Below are 13,231 nucleotides of genomic sequence, written 5' to 3'. Positions count from 1 at the left end.
GATGGAGTAGCCCCTAAATTTATATTTTCTCTTCTCCCAAACCCTGTCATGATCAAATTCAATCACAATTCAAATGGAATTTCAATGTCATTTTTCTGAATATTTTTTGTTTGATTGCTGTCTCAACTGTTGGAAGAGTTCTTTTGATGTATATAACATTTTAAATCCTAATTTTATTCATGGGAGGTGTATCCCACAACATGCATGCAACCCTGTTAGCCTAACATTTTTAGCGTGCTAGAAGAAGAAAATCAGATGATTTGACATCATCAAACAGTTTTCCAAAAGAATAACTATGCCCTCTGGTATGCATCGACTCAGAATAAGAAAATAATTTCTCTCTCCTTCTTTTTTCACTTATTTACTGTAGGTATGTTTGTCCTCTTGGTCAGAAAATGTACTGCAATTAGAGTGCATTTATTTCATTAATTATAAAATCACGTAATAAAAATATGAGCCTTAAAATGTGCTAATGAAGCCTATGACAGTTGCTGGACTAGTACTGATGAATATCTAGCAAAAAATCTGAAAAGTGAAGGTTGTATTTTCAAGATTTTGAAGAGCAAAATATCCTCCAATTTTGGAATTACCCGTCTGCTTCTTTTCATTCAGGTCGCTGACTTGCTGGCGCTTATCCCAGTTTGGATTTTTGAAATTGCGGTCACGCTAATCTGAGTACTTGTTGCCCTAGCCACCCACTGAGTTTTGCTCTAAAGTTGATGCCAGACAAAACATGTAGTATGTGCAAACACACGCACTTATTCAATCAGACTGGCTCGACTGTGGAGACAAAGTAAATGCAGTATATGCACACGTGTGACACAAATGTGTGAGAGAATGTGTTAACTCTCAATGCCAGTGATGACTCTTCATTTTTTTTTTCTTTTAAGAGTCCAGAGATTCTTAAAAAAGAAAAAACGTGAAAATGCATCCCTGGCATTGAATGAGTTAAGAATCTGGGATTGAAATTCTGGACTCTTAAAAAAAACAACAAAAAAAACAATAAAAGTGAAAACATCAAATGAGGTAATTGTCAAGCCATCTTGGTCTGTCTTGTCTTTCTGGATTCCCCGCAGCTTGTTCAGCGTGGTACTGGAGATGCTAACCAAAGAGGCACAGTCAGGAGGCAAGCCCGGGGGCTTCGACGTCAAGGCCCTGCGAGCCTTTCGCGTGCTTCGCCCACTCCGTCTTGTCTCTGGTGTTCCCAGTGAGTTGACACAGATTTTTGGTATATGCAAAAAATGACATTTCTTAACTGCATTTCTGAAACAACATATTGAAATGCCCTCATCATTTCCACACATGACAGCACCACCACATTAAGGCATTAATCCTATGATTACTTTAATTCCCCAAAGATAAAACGCACTCTTTTTCATCCAAAATGAAGGCCAAATGTAGAGGGCCATTCAGTAGACGGTAACTTAAAATTTAGATTTTTTATTTTTATTTTTTCATTCAACACCATTTGAGGAAGATTGATCTGTCCGCCACAAGGGCCAAGGGACACAGATGCACATATTTAGACCGGGCCGTATTCTTACTTACAATCATCAAGGGTGAACATCAATTGGCTGTTAGCAGCCAGTGCCTGTCGCAGTTAACAGCAGCTGGTCGACCTGCATCTGCTGTCCCTGTTGCATTTGCCTTTCCAGAGGGAGTTAGTTCTACTAAACAGCAGAGGTGGGCGACCTACAATTTTTTGCTGGTCCCACGTTCGTAAGAGCCCCGCCCCCTTTCCGTCATCGTTCGCATGTCATTTTTTTCGAGCCAGGCAAAATTGTAATCTTCGGTCCATCAGTCCGATATTTTTGCCCACCTTTTTTTATTTCTTGTCCGTCATTGTATTTTGTCCACCAGTACGACACCACTAGAGGGCAAAATTTGACCTTTTTTTTTCTAGTCCGTTGTTCGTTCGGCATTGATCTACTTCTGTCTGCAGTCATAATAATTATTTTTTCTCTTTTTAGAACTACACTGAAAGGGATAGTGTAATACCGAGAGCGTTTTTCAATATGGACAGCAGGAGGTGCTGCAGGTGTTGCACTTACCATTGTCAGTAGCTATAACAAAAATGGCCACCTTTAGAGAAGTGCTTTGATTTGGTTTATGTTGGCTCTCTCATGGCCTGTCCTACATTTATAGAAGACGGTTTCATTTATCATTCTTTTACGTTTGTCTAAATTTCATCTGTCACATACCCAACAAGCGGCTCGGTGGTGCAGTGAATAGCACGTCAGCCTCACAGTTCAAAGGTCCCGGTTCAAATCCACCTGGCTCTGGCCTTCCTGTGTGGAGTTTGCATGTTCTTCCCGAGCCCGCATGGGTTCTCTCCGGGCACTCCGGCTTCCTCCCACTCCCCAAAAACATGCATGGCAGGTGAATTGGACATACTAAATTGTCCTTAGGTGTGATTGGGCGCGTGATTGGTCATTCGTCTCTGTGTGCCCTGCAATTGGCCGGCAACCAGTTCAGGGTGTCCCCCGCCTACTACCCGGAGCCAGCTGAGATAGGAACCAGCAAGCCTGTGATCCCTGTGGGGATAAGTGGCTATAGAAAATGGATGGATGGATATACCCGACAAGTAAATCAAAGTATTGCTGAGGTTGAATTTAATTTAACAAAGTCTTTAATTAGGGAATTTAAAAAAACGTACATCTTGCATTTCCTTGCCTCGGGCAAAATGCATATTGGGTGCAGGTTAAGGTTAGCGTTAGCCCAGTTTACAATCATCGATACATAAATAAAATCACATATTCTGTATATTGTATATAACATTTGTAAATCAAAGTATTGCTGAGGTTGAATTTAATTTAACAAAGTCTTTAATTAGGGAATTTAAAAAAACGTACATCTTGCATTTCCTTGCCTCGGGCAAAATGCATATTGGGTGCAGGTTAAGGTTAGCGTTAGCCCAGTTTACAATCATCGATACATAAATAAAATCACATATTCTGTATATTGTATATAACATTTGTACATCAGAAATTTACCCAAAATTTTCTACATTCACTAATTTAATTTAGACATATATTTTTTTTTTAAATAAAATTGTTTTAACCCTTTTTGAGTACAGCCATTTAGTCACATCTTTTCAGTTCTATTTGATAGTTGTTCCATAAATTGACACACATTCGATACACACATTTGCTTGCTGGTAACTAGCAAAAAAAAAAAAAAAACACGAACACACAGATAAGCCGCACTGGACTATAAACCGCAGGGTTCAATACATGAGGAAAAAGTTGCGGCTTATAGTCCAAAAAATACAGTATATTCTTGACATGGTGGCGTAAGGAGGTGTGGGATGTGGGAAAGGTGGAACCAAAAAATGCTGGGCTGAGAGGGATGAGGCTCAATCAATTGCTGGTTTAATGCAAAAACATTGGCTGAGAGAACAGGAACCAAAAAATGCAAAGTACAACCTAGGCGCTAAACACAAACTCAACTTACGGGGGGCTACAAGGAACGGGAGGCAACACGGGAACGATGCGTGTCCGGGAAGCGCGACAGCAAGACAGCGAGGGAAGACATACAATGACCCGACAAGAACTGAACGCAAACTGGGCACTCAAATAGACTACACACATAACGAGAAAACACGACACAGCTAGGGAGAGACAAAAGGCAGGGGAAGTTGATTGGATGACAAGGAGGGCAGGTATACAGTCAGGTGGAAACAAATCATGCCAACAAGGCTCGACGCAAGGCAAGCCAAGTGAGAGCAAGACAAGAACTAAAAGGAAACCCACAGCTTGAGAATACCAAAATCCCCCAAAACAGAAAGCCCAACCCGAAATCACAACAGATACATGACATATTCAAGTAAGCGAAAAGTCGCGGGGCGGTCTGATGGACGTCTGATGGACATCTGACGTCATGTCGACCCTGAAGATTACAATGACGGATGAAAACTGCACTTCTAACATTATCAATTCGCCGCATATTTTGGGCATTCCCGTCATTGGTTGGTCCGTCTCTCAAATGACCGTCCGTCGATGACGGACTGACGGACAGTCCGCGAGTGCTGACCAAGTACCCACCTCTGCTAAACAGATTAGTTTAACTCAGTGTTTCTCAACTATATTTTGCCAGCCCCCCCCTAGAAAAGAGAAAAGTTTTTGTGCCCCCCCGTTGATGCACTGACTATAAATAAAATTATTATTGATGAAAATTGTTTAAGTATACCTACACATGTTTATACTATACTATGTTTATACTATGTTTATACATGTTTATACTCGCGTTTATACTAACTAAATGAAAATGATGAAAATTATTACTTTATTGCAATTACATTCCACATGACAAAAACAAAGCCTTTTTTCTGGGATCATCCACACCCCCCCGGCATCAATTCGCGCCCCCCCCCCCCCCCCCCCCCCCCCCACCACCACCACCACCACCACTATTTGAGATGCACTTGTTTAACTAATGAACTGAACATGTCTGTTATACTAATCATTAGGATTATTGGAAGCGCAAATGAATGATCGACACCTTGATTTTGAGCGTGCGATTGCAGGTCTGCAGGTGGTTTTGAACTCGATCATTAAAGCCATGGTCCCCCTGCTTCACATTGCTCTGCTGGTCCTCTTCGTCATCATCATATACGCCATCATTGGCCTGGAGCTCTTCATTGGCAAAATGCACACCACCTGCTATTCGATCAAAACGGGTGAGTGTAAGTGTTCAGGGTGAGGGCAGGGAGGAGCTCTTCTAGTTCTATGTACCTACCGTATATAGAGTCCCGAGAGCCAGAATGTTTTTGTGTTCCTCGTCATCCATGATAGATGCTTGTGGTTTTCCTTCAGGCGCTCTGGCAGAAGAGGAGCCGACACCCTGCGCTGTGTCCGGCAATGGCCACCACTGTGCACTCAACACCACTGTGTGCAGAGAAGGCTGGCAAGGTCCCAACAACGGCATCACCAACTTTGACAATTTCTTGTTTGCCATGCTCACTGTGTTCCAGTGCATAACCATGGAGGGCTGGACCGATGTACTCTACTGGGTAATAGTAGCAAAAGCCGCTGAAAAACCCATTTAAAAAACATTGATGCTCCCTCCCAAACTTGGGTTTTACCTTTTTTGTTGTTTTTTTTTTGTTGCATGCAAGGGGTCACTGGCCTCTGATCCAGCTCCCCTGCAAAGCGCAAGGCTCAAAAACCATTTTAATGCCATAAAAAAAGGCCATGTAATACGTTATCACTACCATATTTGTTACAGTTTGTGATGCATTTTTGTCATTTACAGTGGGCTCCCAGTTGGGATCGCAAATTCAAACCGATGTTAATTAGCTAATGCGTATAAAACCATCAACATCAAAATTGTGTATACATATTAAAAATTGGTATTAAAATAGTATAGTAGTCAAGTCAATTTTATTTATAGAGCACATTTAAAAAGATCATAGTCAACCAAAGTGCGGTACAGTAAAAAATAAAAGTGCAAAACAGAAACCTGAAAAAAATAAAACGAAAACAGATAAAACACACAAACCGACTAAGACATTGACAACACAGCACTTCAGGTATGTCAACTTTCAAGGTGTACTAAAAGCAAGTGAAAAGAGGTAAGTGTTTAAAAGGGATTTAAAAGCAACAAGGCTCTGGGCGGACCTGATGGACAGTGGCAGACTATTCCAGAGCCTTAGGGCGGCTGCTGCAAAGGCTCGATCGCCACGAGTCTTTAACCTAGTCCTAGGCGGAGCCGTCAGCAGCTTGTCAGTGGACCAAAGGGCTCGAACAGGAATATGAATGTGCAGAAGTTCGGCTCAATAAAGACCCCCTTATTAAGCCAAACTTCTGCACGTTTTTTTTTTTTTTTTTTTGCTAGCTACCAGAAAGCAAATGTGTGGATCTGTTCAAGGTGTCAATTTATGGAACCACTATCAATAGAGACACCCTTATCTAGCCGAACGTCTGCACGTTCATACTCCAGTTCGAGCGCTTGGTCAATATTGAAATCACGACAATCACGACAGGATTGTTCATAATTTTTAGTCAAATATGTAATAATAATAATAATACATTTTATTTGTATAGCGCTTTTCTAGACACTCAAAGATTCAGAAAGATTTACGGTAGTACAAAAATCGTAAAAGTAGTACACTTAAAAACGATCAAAGACTAATATAAAAATTGTAAAAGCAGTACATATAGAAAGTTACAAGACACAGGACAGAACAAGAAGACACTACATGACACGGTACAGTAATCACACATTAAAAGCTGTTCTAAAAAGGTGAGAGTTGTCCCCACGTGTCCCTTCAGAGTGAAATTAGGGTGGAACTTAACAGTTGATAACCAGGTAGCAGCCTGGAACAGAAGATAAATGGCTTCTGGAAAAGCTGTGGATGCAAGAGGAAATAAAAATGGCAGAAGAGGTCTTGGGGAAGAGAGTCAAAAATTGAAGCAGGAGAGGACCAGTGCAAAAAGCAGTTTCACCAGACAGGCCAACTTTATTTCAAGAGGAGCAAGCACTATGCTTCAAGCTGAATTAAAGAAGGAATTCGGAAAACTTTTAGATCGCTTCAGGTCATTACTTGATTCAAATGAAGACTACAGGATCGGACTGAAGGCTGATGTCAAGAAGGAAGATGAAGAAGCAGAACTTGATGAGCAGCTAGAGACCGATTTTGAATCAACCCTAAATGACGCAGAGATCAAGATGGAGGAAATAAAACACATCGTTCAAACTAATCTGTGGGAAAGATATGGAGTGAACGACCTTAAAACTGTGATTCTTGAAGCAGAAGAAGTGATCGGGAAAGCTGTCAACGTTCCAGTCGAAAGCGACAATGTGGAGTGCTATGAAGTTCACCTCACCCTATTGGGCGAGAAAAAAGGTGAAACCAGCTCAACTATGTCTACGTGGGAAGAATGGATCCCTGAAGCATCAAAGGATGAAATGTATAGGAGACTGAAAGAAGTGAGAACAACCTTCAACAGGCTAAAGCTGAGAAAAGCAGAATTTGCCATATCAAGAAGACGAGCTGAGCAAAGCACAAGTGGGATAGCTAATCGACTGCCGCCGCCACCACCTGTTGTGAGAATCAGACCAACTACCCATCTTTCATGGATGTAAGAGAGAGTTTTACAGGTGGAGGAAGGACTGGGAGAGCCGGCAAAGGCAGGGGGAGCTCACTGGCTCGTCCGAAGTTCTGTAGATTAAGCTTCTGGAGAGTGTGAGTGAGCCAATTGAAAAAGAGCTAAGACTGTCAACTAATACAACCGCGATTGACGTGTTCAGAGTCTTGGAGAATAGATATGGCAACAAGTCAACCATCACAGTTGAAATTCTTGAAGAACTTGACAAGATGCCTCAGGTGAAGCGGAACCAGCCGAGAAAAGTCATTGATTTGATCCAAGCTGTGGAGAAGGCCTTGGCAGATCTGGCAGAGCTGGGGAACTCCGGAGCCATAAAAAATCCACTAGTTATCAAGTCCATTGAAAGAAAGCTACCAGACTTCATAAAAAGAGACTGGTTAAAGTTCCGAGTTAACCCTGAAAACAATGTCACTTTGGACTCTCATTTTGACATGCTCCTAAAGAAGTTCCTAAAAGAACCAAGAAGAGATATTGGAGCGACTTGAACAACTGAGAATTGTGGAACACATGGATAAGCCAGAAAAAAGGCACGAAAGAAGGTTTGCATCAACAAGAGCTACAAAGAAAGAAATTCATGAGGGCTGCGGTGTCTGTGGTGATCGTGGTCACAGCAACAAAATATTCTTCTGCAAGAAATTTAAAAGTCTTAAAGAATCAGAAAAGAAGTCTGTTAAAAAGAAGTTGGGGGTATGCAGGAAATGCTTTGGACACTATAGTGAGGATGGATGCTGTAGAGACAATTTCCTATGCAGGAATGCACTCAAAGCAGCCGGCCAGTCTGACTTACTGAGGGAAAATGGTCTGATTGAACCTCCAGTGATCATGATGCTGATGCAAGTGACAGCAAATGCAGGCCAGAAGATTGGTACCCTCATCAACCTAGCATCAGTCACCAATACATAACCCACAAAGCTGACGAAAGATTTGGGCTGAGGAGTGAGAAGATAACCCTGATCATGCATGGAGTTGGTGGAATGGCCATGCAAGTCAACTCAAAGAGGTACCTCCTAAAGGTCAGAGCCAAGACTTCTAAATAGACTGAAAGAGCACATCAACTAGTTTGCTACGGCTTGGACGAAATCGCAAGGGTACATGAAGTAATCCAGCCTAAGAAGTTAAAAAGACTCTTCCCAAATGTGCAGCTCAAAGACCTGAAAAGACCAGCTGAACTTGAACTTCTCATAAGCCATCGCGAAGTAAGACTAGCACCCCAAAGAGTTCAAGTCATTGGAGCCCTGGTTTTGTGGGAAAGCCCATTGGGAAAAACAGTGAGCGGAGTCCATCCTGACTTGGCTGAAGAAGTGAAAGTGTCAGCGTATGAATCAAGAACCCACTTTGCTCGCTCCATGCGAACCGCTGCTGTCAGGTATCAGGAAATCACAATTCCGACAACCATGCCAGCCTGGCTACAGCAGAAAGATGCGGCTCTGTCTCAATTTACATCTGCCTGTAACAGTGAGTTCCTTAAGTGGTGGCATTGGGACAGCATCGAAGCCGCATGTGAGCCAAGATGTGGAGGATGTCGATGTGGAAACTGTCCACCAGGATGAAGAAACATGACTTTGGGAGAGGAGAGAGCATTTGAAATCATTAAAGGAGGCCTCACCTACAAGGAAGGGGATGCTCAGACACCAACCCAACACTGGGATACAAAGTATCCTTGGATTGAAAACCCTTCCTCTCTCGCCAACAACAAGAGTGCAGTCCAGTCATGTTTTATAAGGATGGAAAAGTAACTGAGCAAAGAGCCAGAATGGAAAGCCGCTTATTCAACCCAAATCCATGAAATGGTTGAAAGAGGTGCAGCCATAAAATTTACCAGTGAAGCCATGGTGAGGTGGACAGGACCAGTGTGGTATGTAAGCCACCTGGTGGCGCCAAGCCCGCTGGTTGTATTGCTCAGTTGGCTATGAGGGAAACAGCAAGCTTGCCCAACTTCACTCACCTGGAGGACGAACGGAGAGTTATTGAAGAGGACAGTTATGTGGATGACCTCCTGACCTCCCACAATGACATGCAGAGACTTGACAACATTACAGCAAAAGTTGAAGAGATCTTGAAGGCTGGCGGTTTCTTCCTCAAACCCTGGGTACAGTCAGGGCATAGTGGGAGGGAAGGAACTGAAGCAGATGTCCCAAGTCAGGACCAAGAGAAAACCTTAATTCTTCCAAATCAAATGAGAGAAGGAGACAACAAAGCCCTGGGCATTGGCTACCAGGTGGACGAGGACAAGCTCTACGTGCTGACCGCAGTGAACTTTTCTAAAAGGAAGAAGAAGATGCGGGTGGCAAAGATCTTCTTGAAGAGGAGGTGAGAGATGAAACACCAGACCCATTGACAAGGAGGGCTCTTTTAAGCCAAGTCGGTACACTGTACGACCCAATTGGCCTAGTTGCACAGGTCAAAAAGAAGTGAGCAATTCGTGTTCGAAAAGCATTCCAAGAAGGAGGGGGTGGCAAGCTGACCCATGAAACCTGGGCGAACCTCTCTCAGAAAGCCTCAGAGAAGAAGCCATCCAGCTATTTGAACACTATGTGCGGCTTAGAAAAGCGAAATTCTACAGGAGCCTCACACCATCCGACTGGAGAGGAAATCTTTGGGGCATCACGTTCTCTGATGGAAGTGATAAAACTTATGGAGCTGTGATGTACTTGAGATGGGAGACAGGTCAAGGCATTGAAATCTGGTTCGTGGAAGCAAAAGGTAATTTGGCAACTCTGGATCCGAAAGGAGATGCTGTTAAAGCGGAAATCTGTGGCGCATTATTTGCAACCAGGATCAGGAAGTATGTAGAGAAGCATGCACGAATGCAGATCGAGAGATGGTTCCATCTAATAGACAGTCAAACAGTCCTGGAAGCCATACAACGGGACAGTTATGGATATCAAAAATTCTTTGCTAACAGAGTGGGTGAAATCCTGAAGGCTGGACCAATGCAAGACTGGTAGTAGATCTGTTGAGATCCAAACATAGCTGACACCCTAACAAGAGGAGGTACTCCAGGTGATTTGAAGGAGGATTCCATATGGCAAAATGGACCACAGTTCCTGACGTGTCCAGTGGAGGTTTTGGCCTATCAAATCAGCTGGAAAAGTCGCAGCCAAGGCCAGGGAGACTGTAAACAAGCTCCAAAGGAAGGCATTTTCAGCTGCACTGACAAGAGCCCAAGCCAAAATGAGTCAGCAGAAAGAAGACCCACTGACCACTAAGGAAATTTCTTGTCAAGAGGCGAAACTAACTCTGCCAAGATTGAGGCCCACTGGCTGGGTGAATCACCTTGTGGAAATAACACGATTCAGTAGCCTCACCAAACTGGTGAGAGTTATTGCCTGGATCCACCGGGCTTTCCAGGAGTGGCTGAAGAGGGATTCAAACCCAAAACAGTCAAAGTGGGAGGCAACAACACCCAAGCAGGCTGGACTGTCTAACAAAGAACGTGCGGATACACGTAATGACCTCTTCCTCGCAGCTCAATATAGCGTAAGTTTTCCAGAAACAATTCTCAACAGATTGGCAGTATACAAAAATACGGACTCTGAACTGCTGGTTTGTGGAGGTAGAATCCAGATGTTCGATGAAGAAAGGACTGCCATACCGGTTTTGCCATTTGATGCATGGGTGGCTACTCTGCTGGCACGAGAATCCCTTGAAGCTAACCATGAAGGGGTATCAGGAACCCTTCTTCGGATGAGGAAGACAGCCTGGGTAATAAAAGGCCGAAGAATCGCCAAGAAAGTAGTTGACAGCTGTGTGAGTTGCAGGAAGAACAGAGCAAAGCAATGTCAACAAATGATGGCGCAACTACCTCCAGAGTGAACAGGCCCGGCTGCAACTTTCAAATTCACCACCATGGACCTGTTCGGCCCATATGAAGTGAAAGATGAAGTCAAGAAAAGAACCAAACTCAAGGTATGGGGAATCGTCTTCTGCTGCATGGCCTCCCGTGCCATACACACTGATGTGGTGAGTGACCAGTCATCCGAAGGCTTCCTGCTGGCTTAGCAAAGGTTCACTGCACTGAGAGGGCACCCCAGAAAACTCTGGTCAGACTCTGGCACTAATTTTGTAGGTGCCAAAGCCGCTCTGGAAAAACTGTACAAACTCCTTGATCAATTGGACAAGTCCCAAGTTGACGATCTAGTTGCCAAGCATGGAACAGAATGGTTTTGGAAGATCCACCCCTCAGACTCTCCACATAGGAATGGTGCAGCAGAGGCAGGTGTCCGAATAGTGAAGCGAGCTTTAAGCAGCCTCGGTGGAAATGGTGTCTTCACTTGGGGTGAATTCCAGACCTTTCTTTTATGGCAGCCAACCTAGCTAATGAAAGACCTATCGATGCTAGACCTCAAAACAGGGAAGACTGTGTGGAGAATGTCACTCCGAATTCTCTAATCCTAGGACGTGCAAACCCAAAGGGAGACCCTGGAGACTTCCAGTTTGATGGTTATCCATACAAAAGACTTAAAAAATTTCAAGCGGAGGTCAACAAATTCTGGAAGAAGTGGAGCCAATTGGCTGGACCGAATCTGTTTGTACGAAACAAGTGGCACACCAAAGAGCGGAATGTGGCTGTTGGAGATGTGGTTTGGTTGGCTGACCAAAATGCCTTGAGGGGTCAGTACAGGTTAGCCCGAGTTGTGTGTCGATGCTGGCACCAAAGGCATCGTAAGAGATGTGCTTGATGTGCTTTCCCAGCTATCCTGTTCCTATCAAAAAGGCGGCTGTCAAACAGCCAGTCACAAGATCCAAGAAACTTAAACACAAGATTCCGGCTACAATCCTTCGTAGGGATGTTAGACGCCTTGTCATTCTGGTTCCCGTTGAAGAACAGGAGCGGGAAGGACTGGTGTGACCTCACTGGGTTTGAGAAACCATGAGCTCAAGTGGGAGGTGTTGAGTTAAAACTGAGTAGCTGGAGGTCAAATGTTCTCACTACTACAAAGACTACGTCCCCCACAATCATCCAGCAAAGACTACATCTCCCAGAATCCCAGAAACTGTTTGAAATGTGAAATGTATTTGCTTCATGTGCTTTAAAGGTTATCATCCGAATGATGATCCACATGAAGCCAATAAATTTGTAAATTGAAATTAAAAGTTGGAAAAGTGGACTCAAGAGTTGTCCCAGCGTGTCCCTTCAGAGTGAAATTAGGATGGAACTTAACAGTCACCCTCTGTCTATTTATTCCACTTTTTTCAAACAAGTATATACAACAATAGTATATAAATTAAGGCTTGATACTTAAATAATATTAATAAACTAAAATAAACATGTGGGAAACGTTGCTATCTTGCCTTTAAGGTGGAATTAAAACCCGAATTCTTGCGCACCAGCGAAACCAACTTCAGCGTCGTCCCACTCTCTCAGTTGAGGCTGCTGCTAAGGCTTGGTTAATGCTTGAGCATGAATTCTATAACAGAGATAGAGAGTCCTTGTAGATTTAAACGATCTAAATTCTTCCAAGCTTTTTTTTAAAGAGTCCTCATCTCTCCCCAGCATCTTGCTCCCAAGCAAGAATTGTTTTCGGTATATAGGTCACCCTAGTCCTTTTCAGACAAATCATAAAAGTGTTTGTACCACCAAACTTCCATTAGCAATTGTTCACCCACCATGTTTTTCGCGTGGAAGAAACTCCGTACGCCACGCATTGTGGAAAATCTGGCTCACACAGACTCTACGTGGAGGGATGTGGTTGCCCAGGTTTCCTGCATATTGATTCGTGTAGATGCGCAGAGCTCACTGATCGCGTCAAGCATAAACCAAGCTTTATGCTGCCACCCTTCTTCCAGGATTTGCTTGCTAGTTCTTAAGCTTAATGAAGTCTTAACCTTGCGTTTGCCCCTTGTGGTAGGATGACAGAAAATGTCTTGTCGTTAAAAGTGTCATTTGACGAAACTAATAGCAACAACAAACAAGTAGGCTGGCGTACTATATATGGTCCACGTAAGAAAGTCCCTGGATTCTTGGGCAGCATGACGTTGATCTCCTTTTGCCCTTTGCCATTTGTGTGCGCTTGCAGATGAACGACGCGATGGGCTCTGAGCTGCCATGGGTCTACTTTGTCAGCCTGGTCATCTTCGGTTCCTTCTTTGTTCTCAACTTGGTCTTGGGCGTCCTCAGC

At 43.5% G+C, this 13,231-nt stretch overlaps 1 protein-coding gene across 4 annotated transcripts in view; it reads left to right on the top strand.

The window, feature by feature from the left end:
- Positions 1–13,231, top strand: part of cacna1db (calcium voltage-gated channel subunit alpha1 Db) — a 154,582-nt gene that overhangs the window by 65,636 nt on the left and 75,715 nt on the right. For all 4 annotated transcript variants that reach the window (XM_088440821.1, XM_088440811.1, XM_088440796.1 and 1 more), the window contains exons 5-8: positions 1,077–1,207; positions 4,526–4,678; positions 4,815–5,011; positions 13,130–13,231. The exon at positions 13,130–13,231 is cut by the window's right edge and continues 2 nt beyond it. In XM_088440821.1, the coding sequence (XP_088296947.1) occupies positions 1,077–1,207; positions 4,526–4,678; positions 4,815–5,011; positions 13,130–13,231 (583 nt within the window). The remainder of the gene's footprint in view (positions 1–1,076; positions 1,208–4,525; positions 4,679–4,814; positions 5,012–13,129) is intronic.

Source organism: Hippichthys cyanospilos, chromosome 2 (assembly GCF_059441005.1).
Source record: "Hippichthys cyanospilos isolate Australia breed blue-spotted pipefish chromosome 2, RoL_Hcya_1.0, whole genome shotgun sequence".
Classification (NCBI taxonomy): domain Eukaryota; kingdom Metazoa; phylum Chordata; class Actinopteri; order Syngnathiformes; family Syngnathidae; genus Hippichthys; species Hippichthys cyanospilos.
This window is presented reverse-complemented; position numbering and strand designations above follow the sequence as displayed.